The 27,169-nt window shown below is 35.8% G+C and overlaps 1 protein-coding gene across 4 annotated transcripts in view; it reads right to left on the bottom strand.

Moving 5' to 3' along the window:
• Window positions 1-6,214: 6,214 nt before the first annotated feature.
• Window positions 6,215-27,169, bottom strand: part of NIPBL (NIPBL cohesin loading factor) — a 139,939-nt gene continuing 118,984 nt past the window's right edge. For 3 of the 4 annotated variants that reach the window (XM_066181067.1, XM_066181064.1, XM_066181066.1), the window contains 18 exons: window positions 25,425-25,559; window positions 23,977-24,075; window positions 22,463-22,516; window positions 21,244-21,352; window positions 20,545-20,681; window positions 18,817-18,957; window positions 18,409-18,502; window positions 18,144-18,298; window positions 17,785-17,875; window positions 14,498-14,671; window positions 13,777-13,967; window positions 12,940-13,047; window positions 11,398-11,598; window positions 10,851-10,997; window positions 8,994-9,289; window positions 8,521-8,695; window positions 7,769-7,954; window positions 6,215-7,206 (listed from right to left, as the gene is read on the bottom strand). In XM_066181067.1, the coding sequence (XP_066037164.1) occupies window positions 6,841-7,206; window positions 7,769-7,954; window positions 8,521-8,695; window positions 8,994-9,289; window positions 10,851-10,997; window positions 11,398-11,598; window positions 12,940-13,047; window positions 13,777-13,967; window positions 14,498-14,671; window positions 17,785-17,875; window positions 18,144-18,298; window positions 18,409-18,502; window positions 18,817-18,957; window positions 20,545-20,681; window positions 21,244-21,352; window positions 22,463-22,516; window positions 23,977-24,075; window positions 25,425-25,559 (2,859 nt within the window). In that variant the 3' untranslated portion in view covers window positions 6,215-6,840. Of the gene's footprint in view, window positions 7,207-7,727; window positions 7,955-8,520; window positions 8,696-8,993; window positions 9,290-10,850; window positions 10,998-11,397; window positions 11,599-12,939; window positions 13,048-13,776; window positions 13,968-14,497; window positions 14,672-17,784; window positions 17,876-18,143; window positions 18,299-18,408; window positions 18,503-18,816; window positions 18,958-20,544; window positions 20,682-21,243; window positions 21,353-22,462; window positions 22,517-23,976; window positions 24,076-25,424; window positions 25,560-27,169 lie in introns of all 4 variants that reach the window. The other variant, XM_066181065.1, reaches the window with a different exon arrangement.

Raw genomic sequence — 27,169 nt, 5'->3', positions numbered from 1 at the left:
TTCTTTGGATTAATCCTATATAGAGGTTGTGTTCTGTACATTACACATTTAACATTTTAATATGTTTTGATCTTTGTTTTCTGTGGTGTTTTCTGTCAGAAAGCTTTAAAAAGTCAAGTTTTATTTCAGGAGGTTATTTCAGGAAGTTTTAAAAAACAACAAAGCAAAAGTAGAAGTAAAACTGAAAACAAAACTTGAAAAAAACCCCACTAACCAAACCCCAAAAAGAGATATTGGAGACAACACCCAACACCAACTTCAAAAACCCAAAAAAGTGCAAGAATTAAAATAAGAAGATGAAAAGGATAAAGCTACAAAAGTAAGAACATACTACTTCAACTATTTTGGTTCTTTAATATGAAATCTTGATTATTAAAGGAGTCAAGGATAATGAAGTCAATGGTACTTACCACTGGCTGACATGAGAGAAGCACCTTCAGTGGAAGTGTCCCTAAGCCAGAGCTATGGCCGAGACATTTAAACTTACAGACTACTAACAAGATTTCAAATTCTGTGAAAAGACAGATCAAGTTACACAGGGCTGGCATTTATGTTTTCTCTCCAAAACCTCTGGCCACTAAAGGAAGAGAAATAGTTAGGTTTCAAGAGGAACACACAAGTGAAGTTTCCTTTCGGGCTCCCTTTCTCCTCAAAGTCAAACTCACGCCTTCTGAAGATGGAAGCGAGTGTCTTCAGCTATGGAATTTTGAGGATCCTACATAGGCTTCAACAAACGGTGTGTGGCATTGGAATGTGTACACAAGATAAATCTGCACTACAATTTGTAAATTTTGTAGAAAAAAAAGGGAACAAAACTTCACTACTACCCAAACAATAAATACAACCCTAGAACTTGCTTTTGAAATAATATTGTCAGTTTGAGATAACACATAGAAGGTAAAGCACCAAAAGACTACCCTGGGAATTTTTCAAAAGCACTAAAATAAGGGAGGGACTTTTTTTCTTTTCCTAATATGGAACGATACAAGTAATAGATGGAAGGAAAGTTCAAAAAGTACCTGAATTTGAAAAGGGCCTTCTGAGGGTAAAACATGCCTTGTATTACCTATTATGTGCACCCTCCTACAAATACCTAGTATGACATTAAAGATGTGGCCAGAGTGGGCTTCCCAGCTAAGGGAATTAATTAAAAATTACTTGACTTTCCTACTCAGAGGTAGGAAAAATTTACACCAACCATGGAGGATCCTGTAACTGGGATCAGCTGTCCAAAGGAAAAAACTCAGGGTATAGAAGGCTGTACGTGGCTGGTTTGGAAAGTTTGGTCTGGATGACTCAAAGGCTGAACACAGACTTAATAACAACTTCTGCATCGATTATTTCACATGGATTTCAACCCCAAGGGAAGGAATCTTCTGTCTCTTTAGTGGAACAACAGTAGTACTTTTGGACAGCAAATAAAAAGCCTTGATGAAGAGTGATCCAAATCACAGAGAACTTGGTATTACATGAATCTGTCCTGCGGGTTTGTCAGCGGAGATGGAACTGCAGGGACTCATTGCACAGGTGATGTTCAAGGCTGACCTTGAATCTGAACATCTACCTCCACATGAGACTATTCAAAATAAAAAAGCTCTCATAAATAAGAAGCAAATAGATTTTCTCAAGGAATCATCAGATTTTGTTTGCCTGTGCTCACTGAATACATTTAGTCTAAGCAGGAAACTCACTAAATGTCTCCTTCTACACATGTATTTCTGGCTTTCAGGAATTTTAGTGCAGTGAGGGAGTATTTCTGTACAATCATGAATCCTAAGAGAAAAAAAAAAAAAAAAAAAAAAAAAAAAAAAAAAAAAAAAACCAACACAAAACATGCAAAATAAGAGACTGAAAGACTTGCTCAAAAAACCCCTGTCTTCAATCTGTGCTTGTGAAGTCAAAATGAAAAGCAGATGGCCCCCTGAATGTTTTCTCAAAAATAAATTACACATAGTGACAAAATGGGGATGTTTCCAGCAGATTTTGTAGCCTTGTATAGCTGGGTAGAGAAATACAAATAAGGGATAGGTAAAACAAAAGCAGAAGCCCTCCTGGGAGAAGGGAAAGGAGGAAGTGCATTGGAAGTGAGCTGATGGACAGCGTGGGGAGTGAGGTGCAGCCAGCACCAGCAGTGACCCACCCAACACAGCACAGTGCCGGTGACCACAGGGCTGTGAGGCAGAGGCTGCACTGCAGGCACAGCTGCAACACCCCGGTTAATGACCAGGCCCCAGGAAAGTGGGGCTGAAATCAGATAAACCGCCTTTCTAGATTTTGGGAAGCAGGATCTTATTTCAAAATAGAAATAGGAGCCTTTCAACGCAGCCGCACAAAGAACAGCGATGGAGCAAAGCTCCTTTGAAGCTCAACGAGACTGTTTTAAGAAGCTGCTGAAATAACGAGTAACACGGGGCACTCGGTGCCGGACACTGTAGGTGGGACAGGCAGCCACTGGTGACGTCTGGCTGTGACTCCATCAGGGAGTCCCTCCCCTGGGATAATTGCCAAGGACACAGCGCACCCTTGGGCCACCACTCTGCTGGTGTTGGTGGCCTGAGCAGGACAAACCCTCCCCTGCCCCCGCCAGTGCTCCCGATCCCGCAGGGCAAGGAGTGTTTGGAGGACATCTGACCTCACAGTTCGGGTGGCTGTGAGCAGTGCAGGCAGCTGCACCGCCCCTGAATAACGCAGAAATTATAAATTATCAAGTTATGTCTGATGGGGTGAACACAGACCGCCAAGAGGTCTCCAAGAATAATCCAAATATGGATTCCCTGGATGATTTACAGGCGCCCAGGCATAATTTGAGCACCGTGAGCATAGTAAGAAAGGTGCACATTCTAGGATTAAAAACTTGCACGTTTCATTTTGGAAGGATCCAAACTGAACTCTTAAAACATTTATTTTAAATAAATGAAATATGAAAATACTATGAACTTATTTGTATATAACAATAACACTTTAATATTTAGTCAAGGAACCATGAGATCTAAAAACTTGCTACTTACATTAAGAACTCGCCCATTACAACTCAGAACTTCAGTGATAAGATGACAAATTCTCTGAAGGATATGGAAATGCTCATACTATCATGGTGTGGCTCTTTGGTGAGTGGAGGAATACTAGGATATAGGAATTGTGGCGTGCACTCCTGCTATGTGTAGGGCATGAGAGTTCTGGAGTGTTGGGACATAGGAAAGCATAGAAAAGGTGTTTGTCCGAATTCAGCGTCACTAAGATCTGCCTGGGGCTCAGAGTCAAAGCAAAGGATCAGCTGAACTCATCTGTTCGTTCCCCTGGAATATCATTAACACTTGCATTTGGCAGAATGTCCTGTTGTTAACTAGCACCAGATGAGCCAGACCTGATTAAAAACTTTTTTTTTTTTTTTTTTTTTTTTTTTTTTTTTTTTTTTTTTTTACATAAGCCACAAACACATTTAAGAGCTATTTCAGGGCTGCAAGGTATTTCATATTAGAGCAACTGTTTAGCACAACCTAATTATTCCACAGTAACACTTCTTACCTAGTGACACCACAACAGCAAAACAAAGGCTAAAGTTTGACTTGAATTTTAAAAATTTAAATAGCTTTTTTTTTTTTTTTAATGGCCACACCTCACTAAAATACTTATGCTGAATATTCCCCATGCCTACTTTATACACATTAGAGTTGTTAATATAAGCAATAAAGAACCTCAAAAATACAAAAGGGTGTTACTGAATAATTTAAAAAAATACATATAATTACAGTTCTGTCAAAAACTATTGTGATCTTGAAAATATTCAAGAATTATTCTGAAATTTTACAGTACTGAAGTGGAAGATTAAAAATAATAATTTCATTCTTATTTAGATTGTGGAAGTGTCTGTGTTTTCTTAAAAAGTACAATATGGCTAGTGTTAATTCTAAAAGCTTATACCCCTTAGTTAGGTAAGCCACTGCAACCTAAGTTCCATGTACAGATGCTGTACTCAAAGGGAGAAAGCAGAAAGAATAAAAAATTCAGTAATCTTATAGTTATATATGTAAAAATCTATAGCCATACAGTGAAAAAATACTACAAAGCTGTGTCAATACAAAGGAGTAAAATTGTGTCACTGGATCAATTACTGCACTGCAGCACTTAAACAAAAAACAAAACCAAACCAAACACTTTCTCCTGTAAAAAAATTCTTATCTTGGTATGTGCTGTTGCAACTTATGTCGTTCATGCTGGTAAAACTGCAGTTGCTGCTCAAGAGGTTGAGCCCGGCACTGCTGCCACTGGTGTCGAGACTGGGCACTTGACTCCACTCAGCACAGAACCATCAGCCCAAGACACGCACATCAAACAGGAGTTTGTTTCCCAAAACGGGGTACTGCTGCCTTTCCCTTCCACAGCAGGTAACCAGAGTACTTGTGAACGGCAAAATCAGGCTAGGCATTACTCTGCCCTTTGGGAGGGTAAAATTCAACCCTTAACTAGTAAGAATCATATTCAATTCATTTAATAATCTATAATCAACTTTATAACTGTAAATTATATAACAGCCATCACATCCCATCAAGGAGCACGTATGCCACTGGCATATTTTACAATATAGTAATGGCCTAAATCCTCTCAACTAAGACAACTTTAGACTTCAGGTTTATATTGTTTAATTATAACTTCTTTCTGATAATTTTATTCCAATAAATACCAAACAAATTGAATCCCCCGATCTTTGCTATTGGAAAAGCCACATGAAATTAACAAAGAAATATCTGCATTAGCTATTAAAAATAAGTTGTTTTAATATCATTGCATCAGAATTACTAACAGCCAACTTAATCTAAAACTGCCACTGTATGAAATCCTTGGGTTTATCACTTGGGAATTTCTTGGTGAAGTATTTTCAACTCTGCTTATCAAGCACTATCTGACACGTCATATAAGCCCTCTAAGTCTCCAAGTATGAGTTTGCCAGTATAAAAGCTGCACTTGGCCCTGAGAAATATATTCTTCCATTGTTTGCTACAAAATGTTCTGTTTCCAGAGCTGCAGAGGGCTGACTCCTGCTTCTTCTTCTTCTCCCTCCTCTAACAATACCGACCTTGGCCCAAGGAGGAGCCTTTTTGTATGGGGAAGAGAACACTATCAACACTATCAAACAAAGAGGTGCTAAAACATTTCTGTTCAGAAAAATTCCACTGGTGAAACAGCAAAAAGGCATTCTCCAACAATTTACTAACTGGATTCTAAAGAGTTATTAATAATTTGTTTAATGCGTTGTTTGGTTTTTTTACATATTAGCATTTTGGAATACTGTTACTATTCCTCACAAATTGAATAATGTCTTAGAATTCTGCAAGTTAGTTTCATAAAAACAGCTTCCTAGCATATATTAAATTTTTAGAAGAAACAAAACATAATAGAAATACAGTTATGTTGAGGAACACCTGTTTCCGATAAATACATTTGACAAGACATCAGGGTTTAATAGCTTCCTACAAAGTTTAGCTGTTTTTAGATTTTTTTCCTGTTTGCAAATATGCTGCTTTTCTTGCTCTCTAGGAAGACAAACTGCTTATGAAAGGTTGTGGCAAGGCAGTTGAAGCAAACGCTTCTGGAAGATTTCAATAGCATTTTTTCAATTTACAAAATGTGAAAACATCTTTTAATTAGTAAAAAAATTAGTCTAATATACAAACATTAAAAAAAAAAATCATTTGTGAAGGAATGTAGTGTAATTGCCCAGATTCATACCCATTCACTCCTCAGACACTGGTAGCTAGCTCCTCTTGACACAAGCCTCTCTGTATTAATCCAGAGAAATGTATACATGGCCAGTTTGCCCAAGCAGAAGAGTCATTCAGCTTTCCCTAATCATAAATTACCACTTGGACAGCATTAGAAAGAAATTGAAGCATACAAGGAATAAACTATAGTTTCTTTTTATATCAAAATGTACTCTTGAAAATGTGTTTGGCACAGTGCTAAATCATATAGTTAATACTAAATATTGCAGGATACAATAAAACCCTGGAGTTAACTTGTGTTTACACCCTTCTAGGGATAAAAATAAAAAGATACCAATTATTCAGAAGTCAGCCTATACAAACTGTATAAACAATATTTTATGTCTTGTTTTGAAACCCACTGATATAGTAAATTTTACATAAAAGACTGCAAAATAATATAAATGGATTTAAACAGATCTTTACAATAAGAAATTCAAATGGAAACAGACAAGTAACAAAGAGAAGTAAAAAAATTTATTGCAGTATTCGTTCCACCAGATTTGCTGGGGATCCCTTTTCTTGTATTATTTCAGGGTGACCTAATACATCAAAATCTACATTTACAAAAACTCCTCCTGCAGATAGGTCATAGATACTGCATGCTTTTTTTTCTTTTTTTTTTTTCTCTTCAACAGAATAAATTATATATCCAGGAGATTCTGCCACTTTACAGCCTGGAAAAACAATGCTTTCCTGGAAACTGGGCTAAGCTAAAGAAAGCCATCCGCTGCTAGGTTAAACTCCAAGAACACTTTATTAAGAACATTAACAGACTAATTTCCAACATTCACTTGTTTATTCTTTTAAACAGAAAGGTTTTTTTTCAAGATATAAACAATTTTTTTGTTAAACTATAATACAGTGGGAGTAAAAATGAACTGAGAAGTTTCTGCTGCACAACAGCGAAGGAAGCTCCCACAAAAATGTTTACCAAACATTTCCTTCTTTTTTCCCCGCGTCCCAGGTTCCATTCTTACTCTTCATTTAACTGATTTTTTTTTTTTTTTGCCAGAAAGTTGGTATTTCAAGTTTTTCTGTTATTTCAATTCCTGTAAATTTGGCTGCACGTACAAATTCATTAGCTGGAAGTTCCATCCTTGGCGGCATACAGCGATCGTAAAGTCTGCACAACTTTATTAGTCAGCTTATTAGCACTCGTTAGAGCAATTTTTTTGTAAATAATGTCTGACTCTTTAATAGTGTCTACCCAAGGCACCAGTTTGCGGCCATCACGGCGCTTAGCCTCTGTCCAGGAGCCACTGTAGGAGCCTGCCATCCACTGAACACTGAAGCCATTGCTGGTTTTCTGTACTACTCTTGCAATTTGTGGTCGGTCTTTGTACTTTGGACAGCAAATAGCGATGACATCCATGACATCAACACTTTCATTCATCTGTGCTGCCAACTCCGTAGAGTCTGAATTTCGTTTTGACCTTCTCAATGACTAAAACATTGGGGGAAAAAAGACCAAGTGTTACACAAAAGAACTTTAGTGAAATTATTGCTTTTATTGCTTTTAATCCCTTGACGCCGGGAGTTGGGATTCCCCGGCACACATTCCATTGCCGGCAATGAGACGCACCGCGACCGCCAGCGCCAAGGGGTTAACATATCCTTGTAAAACCACATACTCTTAATTTGTACCCGTGTCTTTATCTCTTATTGATATATAAAATTATATATACACATGAATCATAAAGCTACATAAAAACTTGGCAACAATAAAAAGGATAACACACAGTACATTCCAAAGGAGAATTAATAACTTTTTATACGGGATAAATCTCATTTTCTAGTTTGGTTTTTTTTTATTGTCTTTTCTGTTAAACTTTCTACAAAAGTTGTATAAATGGTTAAGTAGAGAATCTCTATCTACAAAATGCTTTTTTTTCATGTGGATTACATTACTTGGTGTACATTTAATATAATAAACTGACATTTATAAGCACATAAAAATCATTTTACGTAATACGCTGCGAAATACGTTGACTCCTCCTCCGCCTCACCCCTGAAGTGCCTCCTCCTCTATCCTCCCCATCACTTTCATCGTCCTCTGTCTCAGCTGCATTGTTTTTAGGGCTGCCTCCTCCAAGCAGCGAGGTAATTGCTTTGTTCCGAGCATTTGTGCTAGCTGACACCTCTCCATCTTCTTCCTCTTCATCAGGATCCAAATGTTCCATAAGGAGCTTGAACTATTAAAAAAGAAGATCAGTTCACTTTGTAACTTCAAACATGGACATTTACATCACATAACATTATGTTAGAAACAAGTAGCAATGTAATGAAACAGGGTAAAACAAACAGCAGACAACTTGAATAGCTTATGTTGTGCTCTACAAACTTAACTTCCTGATTTTTTCTTCGTAGATACACAAAAGCTTTCTTCCTGTGTTTTCCAAATGGCAAGTTTTCTCTAACTGATATTGGTGCAGGGTGAGGGACAGTTAATAAACCACATCCATGGTGGTTCCCGTGATGGAAAGAGTAAGGAATAAAGTGAACAAGTAATATGGGAGAGGTATACAATGTGTATACCAGATATAGGAAAACACTCCATAAAGATGAATATCTTTTAGCTGAAATTAATTATTGTTGAGTTTAAACTTATTAGAAATCCTTGAAATACAGTCCTGCTGAACATCCTGAAAGGAAGATCCACACATCACATACGACAACCAGGAACTTTACATGTTGAAATGTATTTTGAAGTTTATACTGTGTTAAGGATTTCAGATTTCTGCAAAGCAACTTTACTTACATCTAAGTACTGTTTTACAATACTCCTCTTCACTTCTTCCGTGATCTTGGAATTAGCCATATCACTCTGCAGAAAATCCAAAGTTTGTTTTGGATGGAAATGCACTCCTGTCTTCCTGTTTATAGCTTTATCATAAACTTTTGCAGATTCAGATGGAGAATATTTTTGAATTTTACTGTTTAAAGAAAACAAAAGAGAAGACCTTTTAAGGAAAGTCCAGAGTGATTTGAACAAAATGCTCTTAAAATCTCCAAGTATTTATCTTTGAATCATTCCATATACAATAGATAGCCTCATGAGAAATTAAATAATGGGGGTTTCTAAAGCCAAAGTTCAACTTAATAACTTTTTTTTTTTCTGTTACACAAATTCATTGCTTAAACAACTAGTTACACTCAAATAAATGGAAAAAACTTCTAAACAACTCACTGCATACTAACATAACAAGTGTCCTATTATCTAAATAGCCTTACCTATCAGAGAATCCACAGAGGTTCTTTAGATGCTGTTTCAGCATCAGAAGTAGTAATATGCCTTGGGAGACGTTAGCAAATTCAATTAAAGGAGCTGAATTTTCAGGTAAACACTTCATCACTGCATTTATATCATTCTCTTCATCAGAATCTGAATCAGAGTCCACTCGTTTCCGTAACCTGCGAGGCTTGGAAGCTTCCTCCTCACTTTCACTCCCGCTACCACTGTTACTGTCACTCTCAGTCTCCTCATCCGATGAAGGCTTTCTTTCCTTTTTTTTGTCTTTCACCATAGACTGCAAGACAGGGAAGTTTATTCACAATCCAAAATTAGGGTAAGTAATATCATGTATGTTCCTAAACAATCTGTCCAAAATCATTACTAGCTTACATTAGAATTCCCTAAACAATGTTTTTAATTTGTAACTTGATAGTCTTAAAATTATTTATGGCAAAAAAGATACTGAAAAATTTATCCAAAACCCAAATTTTCTTGCAAGGTGCATACAGAAGCAACAAGCACTCCCCTGGTATGTTATCATTAAAAGACTGATGAAGTTCATTAGCAGTGACAGCAAAACACAGTAGAAGGCCAAATGCAATAAATCAGGAAGAGAATTCTGTTTTTCATTCACCTGAATATAATTTCTGTGTATCACAGAGATTTCCACATGTACTTTGGTATCTAAGCTGGTTTTAGATCCTTGTCCCTTAAAATTCTGTGACACTAATTACACGGCTGATGAAAGTGATCATATTAATAATGAATTAATAATGATTAATAATAATCAGCTGCCCTATGCCTGGCACTGTTCAAGACCAGGCTGAGTGGATCTCTGAGCAATCCGCTCTATTGGAAGGTGCCACTGATCATAACAGAGGGATGGAACAAAGTGATCTTTAAGGCCTCTTCCAACCCTAGCCATTTTATGATTCTATGATTAGTTCTATGATTACTTGTAGATGTACAGAATTTCACATATGCATAATTACTACACACAGTATGATTTTTCAGCACACAGACCTAAGCAGGATCTCATCCTTTTAGTGCTGGGTGCTACACAATGGTTCTCAACCTGAAGAATGTATTGTCTGTTTCTAGCAGATTAAAAATCAGCTTTGGTAGGTTGAGAGTTTGAAGCACAGTACTTTTCAAGGAGTGAACTTTCAGGCATCAACTCTGTATTTATTAGTCAAACTGGACATTCTAGAAACAGGTTTGCTTCCTGACAATTTGCACCTTCTACTGTAATAGTCATTTAGGAAAGGAAGACGCTGAAGTCTTTAGGAAGCAGAGGCCTCTCACTCATAGGCTTGTGTGTTGCAATAGCAACAGGTAGTCTATCATGGTTCACGTTCTTATGTGCTGCCTTAAGAAATACTGCCCACTCCCCTCTTGCAATAAACAGTGTATCTTAAATCTCTCAGGCAACACAAATGCAACTGCCATCAGCTACCTGACAACAAAATAAACTGCCAACTGGATTTTATTATTAAAATTTTACAAACAACCACAACAAACTAGTATTCCACGATGATTCTGGGGTCCTGTTCTTTCAGATGCATACAATTAACTGTTAATCAGCCATTCTGGAAAATTATATAGATTTGATGTAAAAATTCATCATTCTTTTTTAATAATATAAGCAGCAATGTAAGCAGAGTTTTTGACTAGTGTCTACCAGATACAGGTCAGAACTGACAGCGTTGCTTGTTTTTTGACTACTGTTTACATGCCAAGTAATGCAACTGGTTCACACAATAATAATGGTACTGCATTCACTGAAAAACTGACCACATTATAGAGAAGCTTATGTTTTCACCATCAAAAACATACTAAAATATAAATGCACATACCTCTTTAAATGACTGTAGTAGGTTGCTACCAGAAACTGATAGTGTAATGTCTATATGATGCATTATAAACAGTGGCTCTTCCTGTGTTTGGTAAGGAAAACAGGCTAGATTGTCTGCTATGTACAAAAGCATATTGACCTCTGTCTTCTGGAAGTTAAAGAAAAAAATTACACATAAATACATGTAGAAATATCCTGGATTCATATACTTCTGCAGTGTCCCTAACAGTCTAGAGCAAAAAATATGATCACAATTTTTATTCTATAGAGCCCCCAAATCCACTCTAAACAACATCAACACATGCAAAATTTAGTCATACCTGCATATATATTATTTCTGATCAGTCCAAACTGAGTATAAAAAGGTACAGAGTGATGCAACATGTATTCTATTACACAGATAAATACCTTATATTAGAAAGTAAAAAAATTACATTGGAGACAAGGCTATCAATAATTATGTCATAAAAATACATCCTAAAAGGAGAACTTAAGCTTGTTATGCTGCATTTTAACTTCTTTTTAAGTGAAGGAAATGTTGTGCTTACTGCAGTGTCATCAAAGAGATTGAGTAAAGAAATTAGAAAGGCTCGTCTGTGTTGACGGTTCCCTCGAATCATGGAGTAGAGGTGTGAACACAGTGCACTAGATGATTCATCATGTCTAAAACCTCTCACAGGATTTTTTGGGCAGGTATTAATTGCCTGTTGTACTTGGTAAGACATCTTCATACCAGCCACTGCTTTCATCTGAAATGGAAATATATTTATTTTTATTCAAAACATTGCCTCCAAAGCAGTACAACTGAAGTCTTTTAAAGGGATGCTCACCTGAAATTTAAATCTAAATTACGCACTGAGGCAATACTACCTTTTGAGGTGGCGAACAGATTTGAGCTGTCAAACACAACTTGTGGCACAGATCGGAATGTCTTGTGAACTGTTTTGACTGTAAATTCTGCTTGGAACATACAGCTAATCCACAATAGCCAGGTATTTCAATTAAAACGATTTTCAAGAACATTAGAATGTTTTCATACATGAACAGAATATTTTACCATAACTATATGCTTGGTATCCCCTGAACTGAAACCAATAACTGAATCCATATGAGTAAAATAGGATTAACAAAGAGAAAATCAGTGTGTAGATTTTTTTTTTTTTTTAAAATATATCCAATACTTTGCAGTTGATTTTACTCACCTCAATGGTACTGCTCTAGTTTCAGAACAAAGTGAATCTCTAGTTGGGCTGCATAGCCAACTGTCCTCATACTACCACAGCTGCTGCTCAGCCAAGTTGCCTATGTGTCTATACCCTGTCTTAAATCCCAGCTGCCTAACACAGCAAATTGCAACGGCTAGCCTTTGCTTAAAGGAGGAGTTATCTGTCTGGATGCCATCCACAGTGCAATGCTCCAAATGCACTGGAGTACAAGGAAGGACATGCGAGAAGTCCTTACATAGTACAAACATAGTATAGTACAGACACTGAACCTAGACTGGGATCTTCCCAAATAAGGAGAAAGCTGCAGCTTTATTTCAGATCTTAAGCAGAACTGGCACTATGTCTAAACTCCACCAACTCACATAGCCCTTAATTTTTCCTTTCATCCAGATTCATCAGATGCAAACAGCTTTCTATGCTTCTTCTGCTTAGATTACAATTTATGAAGCCTTGGTGCACTTGCACACTCTAATATACTCTAAGGAATTCTGTTGACTGTTACATAGGACTTTCTTTTCTAGTTCACTGATATAGGAAAATCACTGCTAAACATTATGTCCTTGTCACTTGCCCTTACCCCTTATTAAATAAAGGCTCTTAAGTACTATTTAGTGGGGAAAATATTACTGTGAATCATAAATTAGAGGAAATTTTGGACCAGAAGAGACACTTAAAATGGTACTATCCTTTCTGTTTCTCATAACAGAAATTTCCGAACAGGGGAAAGAGTCATCTTTACAACTACTTACAGTTATTGTTTATTTTTTTACTTTATACTCCTTTTTTGAAGCTGAAGCATATTCAACTAGTGAACACTAAAGAGCATAACAGTATTTTGTAAAATGTTAAATTAGAATTACTTACGTGAATGAACCCAGCGTATTTTTTGTCTATTTCCACCAACTGTTGGTCAGCTTTATTTCGCATAGAGGGCTCTGGATCTGTGCCCATAGCAATTAAGTATGGCACACACTTGAAAAACAAACGAAATGGTTATTCAGAGGCATTGTACCTCCTCTTTCTCAGTCTTTGTTCTTTGTTTCTACTGCAGAAATTAGAATAGGAAGGTCTCTGCAACTTACTAGCCTTTTTTCAAGTAAGCAGAACAAAATACTACAAGACACCAGCATTCCAACAAAGTTTTGAGATTTCAGGTAGTATTTCTCTTTCTCAAACTCTAAAGTCAATTTAAAATACAGAAAATTTCATTTAAAAAACTCCAAAAACCCCACTTATGACTGAACATGTGAAATGGTTGCAGCATCAAAAATTAATTACAAAACGTTATGTAAGCAAAGAATGATGGAGATGATGACTGAAGTTCTGACACTGACTGTGGAATTTCATAGTGTTTGGAGGGTATAGGGATGGAGGCAAGCTGACACTGGATAAAGAACTAAATAAATAAAACATTTTGGCATATACTTCAAAGTTGTAACAGAAATGTGCTCCAATGTACATATCTACATGCTCTTTAGGTACTGCCTGGGCTTTTACATCTTAATCCAAAAATAGATAAGCATTTGGAATCTTGTGGGCTAACAACATAAAGCAGATTTCAAAATATGCCTTCTGCAAAGGCCTCTTGCTACAGCAAGAAACTACTGTAACATGAAGAGGAGACCTGGAAATTCATGAAGCAAGTGTGAAAGCTTCTAAAAAGATGAACAAAAGGAAGTCCACCACAAAAGCCTATCATACCTGAACAGGATGGATGAGACCTTGGTTTAATGTCAGTGCAATGACATTTAGAGCAAAGTGGCGTACACTGGACTGGTTATGAAAGAAAGCCTCAAGGACCTGTTTGAGATATAGCTGCATGATGGAACTACTCATCCCTGAGGAAATATCACCCATTTCTTTCAGGTCTTCCTGTTTTGCTACTTTTTTCCCTGTAAAAAGGACAAAAGCAATAGCATACTCATCATACTATAACCACTTATTTTGCCATCACTTGATATATGCCAATCTTTAAGTTACAAAATAAATACACATTTCAGCAGTCTTAGAATGGGCTTATGATCGCATGAAACACAGAACAGTTTAATGTATAAATATATATCTAAAAAATAGAAAAAGTTTTAATCCAAGTCTTAATTCCTTAATAAAGTATCTTTAAAAATACTTTATTGCTCTTATTACTTTTTATCTGCAAATTAAACTTAGAGGTTTTTTTGATAAAAAATATTATTACCATAATTGCAACAATTACGAATTCTGGATTGCTTCCAGTATTTATGTATCTTGGAAGTAAATAATACATCCATGAATATACCTCTTTTTCAATCATTCTAAAATACTTTGGGTACAATACTACTGATCAGTTTACAATATTAAGCGACTCACTGTAGATACATAGTAACTGTATGCAACAAAGTCAGGTTTTGCAAGGCTCACGAGCACAGAAGAACTCAGCACTTACAGTCTCTGTCTGCCTGCTGCATACGTGTATCTTCCTCCTGCAAGTAGGTCTGGAGGTTTTTTAACACCTGGATTTTTAAGTTTACTGAACAGCTCTTATCTGAAAGAATGCTGTTGTACAGAGTCTTCACTTCTTGTTCGAACATTAAACTTGGGTGCTGTATAAATGCAAATCCTAAGAGTGGAGAAAAGAGGAAATGGTTCTCATTACTATAATCTAGAAATTGTATTTCTGCTGTTCTTCAGAAGAAAGGTATGACATTTATCTCCTCGCAGCAGCATAGGCTTTTCTCGTCCAAACAGTATTGCGCTTCCATACAGACACCATCCGTTGCTTACGAGGAGTTCTGATAGCCATGACAGCTCTATTAACCACGACTCTGATGGATAAAATGGAGTGTTGACCCAGGGCAGCTGCACTGAAAGTTATACAGGTCTGGAACCAGCTCCAGTGTAGTGGCCCGCACCTCAATGACTAAGAGCTATCATAAGAACGAGAAAGGAATATTACCAAAAATGATCTGTTATTTTTCTAATACAGACATTTTAATACATCTAGAGAAAAACATTTTGCTGTAAAATATGACTTATACGGATGCAGAGAAAATGTGGAAAGATTGATTAATATCATGAGTATTTAACATCATAATAGAAAAAATAGTCACCAGGGAACATAGTGAAATTTATACCTCTTGCTATCATTATTCATATACTTTTTATAGTCTTCTCTTGAAGATCATCTGAAGTGTTTCCAAGACTATATGTTTTGGAAGAGACACACTACAGAACAGTTTTTAGCTGTAGTCTTACCCTTGCCAATGAACTGGCTGTTCTTAAGTCTGCATTTACTAAAGACTTTTCTAAATTACTGGCAGTATATACTACTTTAGATAATGTATGTAGATTTAGAAGTGCTGCTGACAAAGTCTTATGGAGTATCTTTAAAAAACAGTAATGGGAACATAACATCCTAATTTAATATAATTTACATTTAACTACTTCTTTGTTTCTAAGATTGTTTAGGAAAAGCAGACATTAAATGCATTTTCTATGATCACAAATATTTCAGATTTTAAATGGGCACACAGAAAAGATAGGAACATAAAAGAAAAATGGGGGAAAAAATGAAAGCAAATAAAATTATGCAAGAGCAATATATAAAAATAGCTGTAACAGAGGGAAGACTGAGCCAAGTTTTTAAAATCAGCTCCATACACACAAAAAGACAGTGTAGGTAAAGGCTAAGTCCAAGGCAAGCCCTCAGTGTGTTTCAGATCTCATTTCAGTCTCAAAACAAGAAGCAGAGTAGCAGGTGAGAGAAAGCGGAAAGAGAAGAAAAAGAAATTATGGTGGTTTTCGGAGTATGTGGTTACGATTGTGCAGTCTATCCAAGTGTATATTGATGCTTGTAACCTGACCACCTCTGTGCAAAGTCCAACCCATTTCTTATGGTTAATTTTAAAAATGAAAACCACATGGATGTATCTGTAAGAACACATAAAATTTTATCTTCATTCACTTTAAGTATTTCTTCACTTTTAAGTAATCTCAGGGAAATTCTTACTTTTCCGTCCCCAGTTAACTGGGGAAGAAATCTTACTTGGCATAACAGGCTGTCATAGGAGATGAAGAAAGGCACCTGCTGTATGTTTTTTTAAGGACTGAATTCACATCTCAGAGATGCTGTCACACCATTTCTTTTCACATCTTTGTTTTCGCTCCGTTAAGAATCTTTAGAGTAAGCACTGAACTTGGTTAAGTAAAACATTAATTGTTAGGTACTTAAAAGCTTAGCTAAGTTTACTAACAAGCTGATATCCTCAACTTGTTTTGCAAGTACACATCTGGAAGAGAAGCACAACCATAATTATTAACCTTAGGATTAAACTTAAGCCTTCAACAGCAGTGGCACATCCTGAGAGAAAGGCTAAAACTGTTGAGTGTCCCTACTAAAGTGGCAGGCTGATAGGAAAATACATTCTTCACATGACCCTTTTCACCACATATAAATGTTGAGTTAGTATGCTAGTCCTTTTCACCATACAGCTGCTCACAAGCATTGAGTTCAACAACTTTGCTCAGTAACCAGCCTGAGATGGAAATTTGCACTGTCTACCACATCTCCATACACCCAACAGATATCTTCAGAATCAGTACTTGGATGAAATCAATATATCACTAAAAAGAGTGAGGTTTAATTAAAATAAAGACTGATATGCTTACAGGCAGGAAAAAATCTGAAGAATGACTACTGACAAAACAGATCACTGTTCAGTCTGTAATTTAGAAACATTTTTGGAAAATGGAAATGTGACATAGTCCATATCCATGAGCAGAGTGATCATGGCTATAGTTAGGAATTCAGACCCTACCCTACATATGATACTCTGTAGACTGCAATTAAACTGAACTGGACTAAAGGTAACTGTCACGTACACTGACTTAATGCCTAGAAAAACTGCAAGTAGTTCAGAGAACCATAGCATTGCTACTGCAACAGAGACAACTCCAATGCCATTAATCCTGCTCTAATGTCTTGAAATGGCTTCTTACAGAATATGAAATGAAAATTCAGTCTTGATCTTTATCCTCAGAGCCCTCCCTAACCTGTATTAGAGTAGGATATCTGAAAAGCCACCTAAACAGCAAAATAAAGAGGCAAATTCTTATCCAAGTTAAATCATACAATGGAGGCTCTCATGCTTTGGAGACAATTTATTTTAGACCAAGCAATAACCATGAATTTAACTCTTCCAGACACCAAGACCTATCTGCGCAAACAAGATTTTCTCAGATGTACGATTTTTGTGCCTCAGTGGCAGTTCACCTTCTACTGCAAGTCACTGAAATGCCATACCATTCTCATAAAGGCCATCCAGCTACTACAAACAGGAGTTCCCTTGAATCCTGCAGAATGTCTGCTCCTACCCCTAAAATGTTCCAAGTTTTTCTATCCTTTTTTACCTTGTGGGCTGAAAAACAAGGTTTGGAGTGACAACATGTGTGGAGTAAAAAAACAGCATTTTCATTACCTTGGAAATTTGCTGCCCTCTACAACTTGGTCACACATCAAAAGGCATTTACTGTCAAAAACACCCAGGCTGCTGCAGACTTAACGCAACTAGCAGCCCTTTGACTGCTTTGCTGTGACTAGTTCTCAAACAAAATATGCAGTATGTTTTGATTTTAAGAAAACTCTTTTGTGACTACACAAATATTTGAATTACTACTGATACACATGGATTTTTACTAGAGCAGAATAATAAAAAAACTATTGGTATTTCTTACCAAGACCAATAATGGCTTTTGTCTGTACTTCTTCATCTGAATGCTTTGTGAAATACATCAGCAGTTCAAGTACTTTATCCTTAATGTTAACCTGGGTAAATTAAAATAAAAACAATAGCTATTTGAAGATAAAACATGTTTTTAATCTCTTACAGAAAACATATATATTAAAAAAGGAAAGGAGAAATACAACCTTACTGCACAGCCCTTGCAAAATCATGTATTTTAAGACCGGAAAGCTATACCATATGCATTATAGAAAAACATATACCTTTGAGGGACTTGAATTATGTGCTTTCAAATTAAAATGGAGCATTTATTATACCTAAGACATAGAGAATAAATTAAAGTTATTTTACCTTACTGCTGCCCTTAAAATCTTCCTGATCAAAATCAAAATGACGACACAGAGCTCCAACAGTGAAAAGTGATCTAAGGAGTGCTGGTTTATTGGCAGTAAGTATTGTACTGTTGGGGTCTTCTTGGTGTTGATTTTTTAATTTAGAAAGTGCACCTGCAGTAAAAGAAAAGTTTTTATCACAGTGTTTAATTGTGGTGTATCCCTCAGATAAGACTTGTACTCAAAACTGAAAAGTGACTATTACGTGTTATGATTTTGCTTACCATAGTATCTATTAAAACAGGCCCACACAAATTTATAGTTCTGGGTGACCTTGTTCACCACAGCCCCAAGACAGCTCACACAGTGCTGAACAACCTAGGAGCAAGAAAGTACAAACTGATTATCTACTTAGAAATTTAAACTGAGATTCTTCTGAAGTTATGCAGGAAAAAGCTATGCTGAACTAAAATTAACACTCTAACAGAAAAAATGTAATGTTCCTCCCTAGACTGCTCTGAAAACCTACTCAAACTCATTAAAATACAGAAAAAAACACGTTGAAACCCTTGTAAACCAAGAATACTGATTTTTCATGACTCAAAAGTTATCTTCATAATGAAGACAAGACTGTCTTTAAACCAAAGTCATGTGAAATGGAATCAATGGAATAGTAGCAATTCAAAACTTACTGTCATGCCATATTTGATGATGAGTTTCATGAGGTCTTCCTCAATAGTGGCAAGAAAGGTCTCACTTGGGTGCTCCATTAGCGGCACTACAAGCTCTAAGATTTTTGCAACATTGCAGATCACCATGAAATCATTCTGGGTCTGAAACAACAGCATTTATAGTGTTCAACACTTCCAGCCATGGATAAGTCAAGTAATATTAATATGCACTGACAGTTAAAAACTCTTAACTTACTTAAGATATTTGACAAACATCTAAAAGAGTATTTTTATATTTTACATCTGCTAGTAAACAACATATGATTATGAAATCTAGTTCTGTTTACTACAGGGATTCTGGGGAAAAAAGTCTGGATCACCAGAATTACACCTCTTATCAAGGCTGTGTCAGATCTGAAAACCTTTGGGTCTGATAATTTTCTGGAGTCTTACAAGAATTCTAGGAACTCCTCCTGAGATATGCACACTAGAGAAGACACAACACCTGAAAACCACGTATCAGCAACAAAATTAGGTTGTGCTATGACTTAAACCACCTTAAACAAAAGGTAATAATGTGCACAAGTGTAAACAATACAATTAAAATTACTACTGGTTTGCATTATCTTGAGTGTATGTGCATTTAAAGTGTGGAATCTATGGCAAAAGAGACATCCTGCTAGAAATGGATTTTTGACAATTCCAGCTTGCTAATCAGGATAGTATAAATCCTGAATGCTAGTATCAAGGTATTCTACATGTTCAAAATGTCAGTGGTAATTCTGATTCATCTCAACCATGAGATTTTTTTTTTTTACACATTTATTTTTCTGTAAATACAAAGCAAACCATTTGCAACCCATTAAATGAGCTGCAGCAAGCAAATATTAGGTAAGTCTTTCCTATACCATTTGTTCAGAAGCAGCTCTAAGAGCCTGTTGTAAATGTGCCTAGATAGCACGGAAAATGCCTGGAAAATGCCAGGCTGTATCTACAATCTAAGTTGGTAACAAGTACCCCTTAAGCCTGCCCTGGGCTGCTCACCTATTGAAAGGCACTGCTGCCACCCTCATACTCATCACCCTTGACCAATGGGTGCATGATCCTGCCCTGCTCCTTCTAACCAGTCAGGGTGCCAGACCAAAATGGCAGAAACCCCTGCAAGGATTCAGAGACCTGAGTGGGGGAGGGTTTCAGTGGGGGCTTAGAGCTCTCTACAACGTCTTACAGGGGAATACAAGAGCACTAGAGTTAGAGAAGTGAGAAATGAAGCCTAGAAGAGGATCAAATAAGATGTTTTTCTTCTCATGTATTAGATAGATAGATAGATAGATAGATAGATAGATAGATAGATAGATAGATAGATAGGATCACTTTATCTTATAGAACCGTATCTTCAGTCTTAAGATTCATATGTTAAACATAAACTATTTTTAGGAATGTGACTGTAAACTGAAACAATTCTAAGAAACTATTTCCTGAGGGGAGAAAAACTGGGAAAGTCGCAGCAAAGGTTTCAGTTTCATTTGGCTGCAAAATATGGAGGTAGAACATGGGGAAGAACATCTTAAAACCTAAAGGGATCATCAAAAGGATCTAGAAACTTCCAAAGCTATGATGCTCATTGTCGTGAAAAAACTCCACAATTTTAGATTTTCTTTTCCTACCTTAAATTTCATCAAGTATACAAGACAGATGTTAATTTTCATGCTCAGCTATCTAGGGAAAAGACTGATTTTCTCTACTTACACTACATTTAGTGGTCAGGTATGGCTGCATGGTCATGGCATGTTTGACCATTAGCTGGGGTCTTATTTTGCTGAATAAGAACAAAGTGGTTATGCAAGCAACCAAGCGACCAGAATTCACACCTTTATTGTCAGAATCTGCAAAAGATTAGAAAATACAAAAAGGATAGTAAGACCAAGTACTGTTTAAGCAATGAAAAACATACGGCCTAAACACTGTTTGAGTATCTCTTTAATTGCATCTCTTTAAAGATCAAACCAGAATGTTCTTATTACAAATGGGAACATAACGTGTTAACATTTATATGTGACCACAAAAGACCTGAAGAAAGAAGCAAAGATGCATCAAAGACATCACTAGTTTATAAACTCCTCACTGTAAATGTAAGGATTCCTATTACAAATGTAGAACATACTAATGCAAATAAAATTTACCACGTTAGTTTTGGTCTTAGTGATCAGAAAGTTTGAATCAGTTATTTTAAAACTAGTTCTACTATTGTGGCTAGCTAGTGAAGATAAGGGAAGTTTTATTATTAAACAGTTGTTGAAATTTCATCACTTAAGAACAATGATTTATTACAATCAGCTTTTAAGAGGAATTCCAGAACAGTAACTTTTTGCAATGAAGGGATTTTAACAACTGTTACAGTATCATAAAAAAATCAAAGGATTTTAGCTGAGTTTTAAATAATATTACCTGATAAAGATTCTTCATATTTAAGAATGTGCTCGACCAAATTGTCCACAAGTTGAGTACAGGCTTTCTTCACAGGTTTATATGAGGCATCCTCTTCTGACTTCAATAGCTGCAGCAAATGAAACAGAAAATGGTTTAGTGTTAATCTGCATTCATTTGCATAGAACACATGCTGGTTTTGTAACAATTACTACAGAGGCACGAGGATTTTAGATTACAAAAGTATTTAGTTCTCCGTAAGACTAACATGGCGAAGAAAAAATTATGGAAAGTAAAAAAGCAACGTAAGTAAAGAAATGTAACTGCAAAAAAAATCCATAGTAGTTCTGATTTTTTGCATCTGGAAGCAAGCTGCTTCTATGCTTAATGAAATAATGCAGAAACTAGCAGGAGTTCAAAGGTTTTTAAAATGCTTAGAGAAATGAAGTGTGAATTCAAACCAAATGTTTTTAGACTAAGCTAAAATACCAAATGAGGATCTATTATAGCTGTATATCAACACTTTACATATGAATTTGGGTACTAAAATTGTGTCCATGAAGATTCTTCTAGTATCTAAGAAAGACTGAGACTGCATTATAGCCTTTCCTTCTGTGAAGAGGCTCCTAATGAAGAGGTTCTGATTTATTTGATAACCCATTTTCCGCAACAGCAGACTCAAAAGATTTTCTTGCTTAAAAATTAACCTATGCACGCAAGATGTAGAGAATGATAACACAGGTTAAGAGATATAAACAATCCAAGCTCAATTCTTAGAAGTATTGAATAATATTATTAGGATGTAATGCAGAAGTAACTTATACTCTGAATATTCATGGCTTCCATAAATCGTGTAGAAAATACATTGGATGTGAAAATACACTTATTTACTGTTAAAAAAAATTGACATCATTAGATACTTTATTTCAAAATTAAGTGTCTTAGCTGCAGACTTGTGTTATGTCAGTCATTACTGAAGAACTAATGAAATTGAACAAACAAATGAAACTCCTCCCAAAACCAAGAAGTGAAATATTTTCAAGAGATCACTTGCAAAGACAGAAACTAATGCCAAAAAACTGCACCAAGAAAGATAGAAAAAAAGGTCAGATGTTAAAGAGCAAGAATTGAATCTGCTGTAGGACTGCTCTTGGAGTTCCCCTTCTACGTGTTTTAGAAGCAAAAGGAACACTAAAATTCTAACCATGATTGTACTATACATTCAAAATTCATTACTTACATTTTGAAGAAGCTGTTCAAACCAATCATACCCTGTATCTCTACAAGCTGCAACCTATAAGTATTTTTGAGAATAAACTGGTTAAACAAGGCATATGAGGACAAAATATTTCAGTACAGATGTCATGTCAAAAGATCAGCAAACATGCATACACTTCTGTATGCCTTAAGAAGAATGCAGACCAGAAAAATAGTTCCCACCATTTAAGTGACTCAAGAATTTGTATTTCATGCAACACAAAGTCTACATGCTTTACTGGAGATTACTGTCTCTAATGCAAGGTAAGCTTCCATTTTGTAGAAATTTTTGCACAGATTTATGTATAAATACAATCCTGACACTTCGAAAATGGACATGCATGTGTATCATAGAACCACAGGATCTCTGGAGTGGGAAGGGATCTACAGGGATCATCAAGTCCAACTCCTGGCCTTGCACATCACACCCCAAGAGTTACACCCCATGCGCCTGAGAGCATTGCCCAAAACTTCTTAAACCCTGTCAGGCCGGTGCTGTGACCACTGCCCTGGGGAGCCCATTTCACTGCCCAGCCATCCTCTGGGGAAGAACCTTTCCCTGATACCCAACCTAAACCTCCCCTGATACAACTTCAGGCCATTCTCTTCTGTCCTTGGCACCAGAGAAAAGTACACACATGCACACACAAATATTTATTTAGGTACACACACACATGTATTTTTATATAAACAAACTAAGCCTTCACTGGTATTGTATGTCACACAGGTAGTTAAAATTAGAACTGGCAGAAGAACTGAGAATTAAATTGAAGTCAAATTGACTGATTTCTCAGACAGAAAAAATACAATTTTTTATAATTTTTTAAAATACTGTAAAGAAAAATGAGATTTAAACCTATAGTTGCAAGTAATGCAGTAAATTTTTATTTGAGATTTAGATTTTTGAGTTATTGATATTAAAACATCTTTTCACCACAGTGGTTTTATGCAACATATTTTCACTACAAAATAAAGCATTTTTATCTGAAACAAATTTTGTTGTTTTGGAGGTATGCTATTTAATTTGCTGCTCCTAAAAAGTAAGATACAATTATGCAGACACCAGTTTACTCGGAGTAAAAACATGACCCTGTATTTATTTAAAAAGCTTATTAACCTTGCCAAATGTTATCAATTGTTTGAGGAAAATTTTCTTTTAAGAGACAAGTTCTTACGTAGACTTAACTATATGCTGCTAGCAGCAATTCCTGTAAAATATTACATACAATAAAAATTGGTTGTGTTTTAACTGAACAAGTACTTGATAGAATCTGAATATAGTTTGGTCACAGTTATTACTGCCAGCACATTAGTGAGCATTTAAAATTTTATACAGCCTGCTCAGTCACATGAATATTTTTGGTATACATTTCATGCCAGGAAATATAAAATGGAAACCATCTGACATATTACTGTGTTCAAAAAAATACAGATAATATTTCTAAGATACTAAAAAAAATTTGAATTTTGCACACAACTTGAATTTCTTTAACATACCACATCAGTGATGTTTAATATTTTCCTTGTCATTGCTTCTTTGTCATGGTGTGGAGTTGGAGTAAACCAGAGCTTCTGGAATGTCTCATTTACTAATTTCTGAAGGAAAATAAAATATTAGCATAAATTAATAAAGTTACATTGTCACATAAGTATTATTTCTAATATATCCATACAACAGATGTGCTGATGATCTGTGCCTTTTCACAAGGAATTATGCAACTTAAATGAGACCGTAGTAGGAAATGTTATCTGAGACAGACCCAAACCTACTAATACAGGACTTATACTGATCTCATGTTAAACTTCAGCAATATGAAACAATGGGAACTGATGCTACAGAAAATAAAGTTACCACCTTCCTGTACTAATTGGTATTCCTTAGGAAAACACAGCTGAGAAGCTGACAACTGAACAAACAATCCCTACAGAAGAACTGCATCTGCAGTGGTAGGTTCCTTTAGTTTACAGAACAGCTGTGATGAGGTGGAAGAGAGAGAGAAGGCAAGTCTCTACACTCAAATATGGGAAGTATGTTACCTTCCAATGTTTTTGTATGGAGAACAATATAGAATAGAATGTAAGTGAACAAAAATTATTCCAGAAGTACTTCTCACTCATGGAATTGTTAAAAATGCATTGAAGTTTATGCCTCATTTTTTCTTATTGTTAGAAAGGTAAGAGGAAGGAAAGGAGAAAACATGGTCATCCTCCCTTTCCAGCAGCAACTGTTCATCTGTTTGTTGATTAAGAATCTTCTCAGAAAGCCACTCTTAGATTAATGTACCTCAAGAGGTAAAAATATCTGCTGCAGCTTTAAAGTTTTCAAATTTTACTGAAAGTGTGATACAGATGTGTCCATAATTACTCAACAGTTTTAAAATTTTTTGTCAAAATAAAGAAAAACATCATTATCAGGTTTATGATTTAACACATTATATTAGGACTGTGCCCTTCTGCAAATACACACTGCAGAAAGGGTAGAGTATGAGCACATAAGCAACATTTCAAGGGGAATAACTGCCTCACTGAACATTCAGAATTAATAAAAAATTAGCACACATTAATACTTTATAACTTTAATAGTTATATACGGCATATATTAATGTCAAGTAGTTAATTTTCACTTAAAATTTATTGATTTGTAGAAATCCAAGTTTTATATTGCCAATTTTACTTGCTAGAAAAGAGAAGCACCAGAGAAAATACCTGCAAGAAAAAAAATCTGGAAAATATTTAAAATATTTTGGTAGTCAGCAAGAAGTTACACAAAAGACAGGATAGAAAAGAAAGAGAAGTTAATCAAAGAGAATTACAGAAAGCTAAAATATCAGCGCTTAATAATTCATAAACCATAAATATTACAAAGGAGAAACGAAATAATTTTTCTATTTTGTCAAAATAGGGAAACACTAAATTAAAATTCTGAAGGGTATGTTTCATTCTACCTTAATGCCTTCTTCATCATTGACTCTCCGAATCATTTTCACACACATTTCCGTAATTTTGGGAAAGGTTGGTTGTTCAATGCAGATATCCCTAAGTATTTTTATAACTCTTTTTCTGACACTGATACCAGTATCCTGTGAAGAGAAAAGAATTATATTCTTGAAAACAAATCAGAAACATTAATTTATGTTCTATATGAATTAGTATTTGAAGATCACCCAATCTGACTTGTAAAATTTATTTCGAAAAGGCAACTAAAATCTTCTGGAATGCATTTATACAAAAGCTCAGCCTAACTTGTTCTAAAGGCTCTGGCTGAGTTTCCAGAACGCTAAAACACTTTATCCATCTATACCTTCCCATCTAAGAGCTCCCATCTAAGAGCTCATGATGTTGCAAATGTATAATCCACTTCTTAACTCAAGAATTTACAAGCCAGATGTGGTGATGCTTTAGCTACTTTATTGGAACACACAAGACTATCCCTATAGATTTGGATAGTAATACTTTAAGCCTTTGGATAAAGCTTATGGATAAGATACATGCAGGCAATCATTTCCATTTTACTAGGCTTCATCTAAGGAGATAGATGAGGAGCTTCACTTCATATCCCCTTACTCAAAATCTACTGAATCTGAATGTCAGGTTTACTGCATGCACATGACCTACTTATCTCCAAAATCCTTTAGAAACTTGTCTTATCATGTAACTATAGCATATGTGCAGTACTTGACTAAAATCCTGACATGGATACTATAAGCTTGTTATAACTCTTATAACTCTTGTTATCCAAGAGTTAAATTAACACTGAACACCTAGACAAAAAAACTCATTTTTTTTGTAAAAAAACTAACAAACCCTTCAAAATACTAAAAATAGCATAGAAAAGCTGTCCTCAATGATCCATATTTCAGACTTCAAATATGCAGCAAATTCCTTATTTCACCCAGCTGGTTAAAGTTAGGGTAGAGTTAATTTCTTCTCAGTAGCTGTTACAGTGCTCTGTTTTGGATTCAGAGTGAGAATAGTGTTGATAACACACTGATGTTTTGGTTTTGGCTAAGTCATGCTAATCCTAAGTCAAGGACTTTTTTTTACCTCCTTGCCTCATGTTCTGCCAATGAGGAGGTAGGCAAATGAAACTGGGAGGGACCATACCAGGACAGGTGACTCGAACCGGCCAAAGGGATACTCCACGCCACAGAATGCCATGCCTGGTATATAAACTGAGGGGAGTTATCAGAAAGCACAGCCAATCTAGATTTGGGAACAGGGCTCTAGCATTGGTCAGCAGATGGTAAGCAATTGCTTTGTGCATCAATAGTTTATTTCCTTTTTATTATCATTATTTATAATTTTTTGTTGTGTTTTTCTTTGTTTTCTATTATTAAATATTCTTATCTCAACATGTAAATTTTGCTGCAATCCTCCCAGGGTGGGGTAAGAGATGCAGGGGTTGAGTGAGCAGTTGCATTGTGTGTGCTAAACTTCTATTTGGGCTGAAACCATGACACAGCTAATTCGAACACTAACAATGGAATCTAAAGGAATATAGCCCTGGTTCTGATGCAGTGGGACTTTCTGTAGAAGTTCATCTTTCAACGTAATAAAGCCTCCCTAGAAGCAAGTGGCGCATTTTAAAAGGTGCCCTTAAAAACATGATGGCTCACCATTCAAACAATTCCAATTTATTAAACAGACTCAGTTAAAAGCAAATTTTCCAATGCCACTTATTTTACCACAA

The sequence above is a fragment of the Chamaea fasciata genome, unplaced genomic scaffold, assembly GCF_029207755.1.
Source record: "Chamaea fasciata isolate MVZ Bird 193981 ecotype frontalis unplaced genomic scaffold, bChaFas1.0.hap1 SCAF_4, whole genome shotgun sequence".
Lineage (NCBI taxonomy): Eukaryota > Metazoa > Chordata > Aves > Passeriformes > Sylviidae > Chamaea > Chamaea fasciata.
Note: the sequence above shows the minus strand (reverse complement) of the source record. Positions and strands in the feature narration are given on the sequence as shown.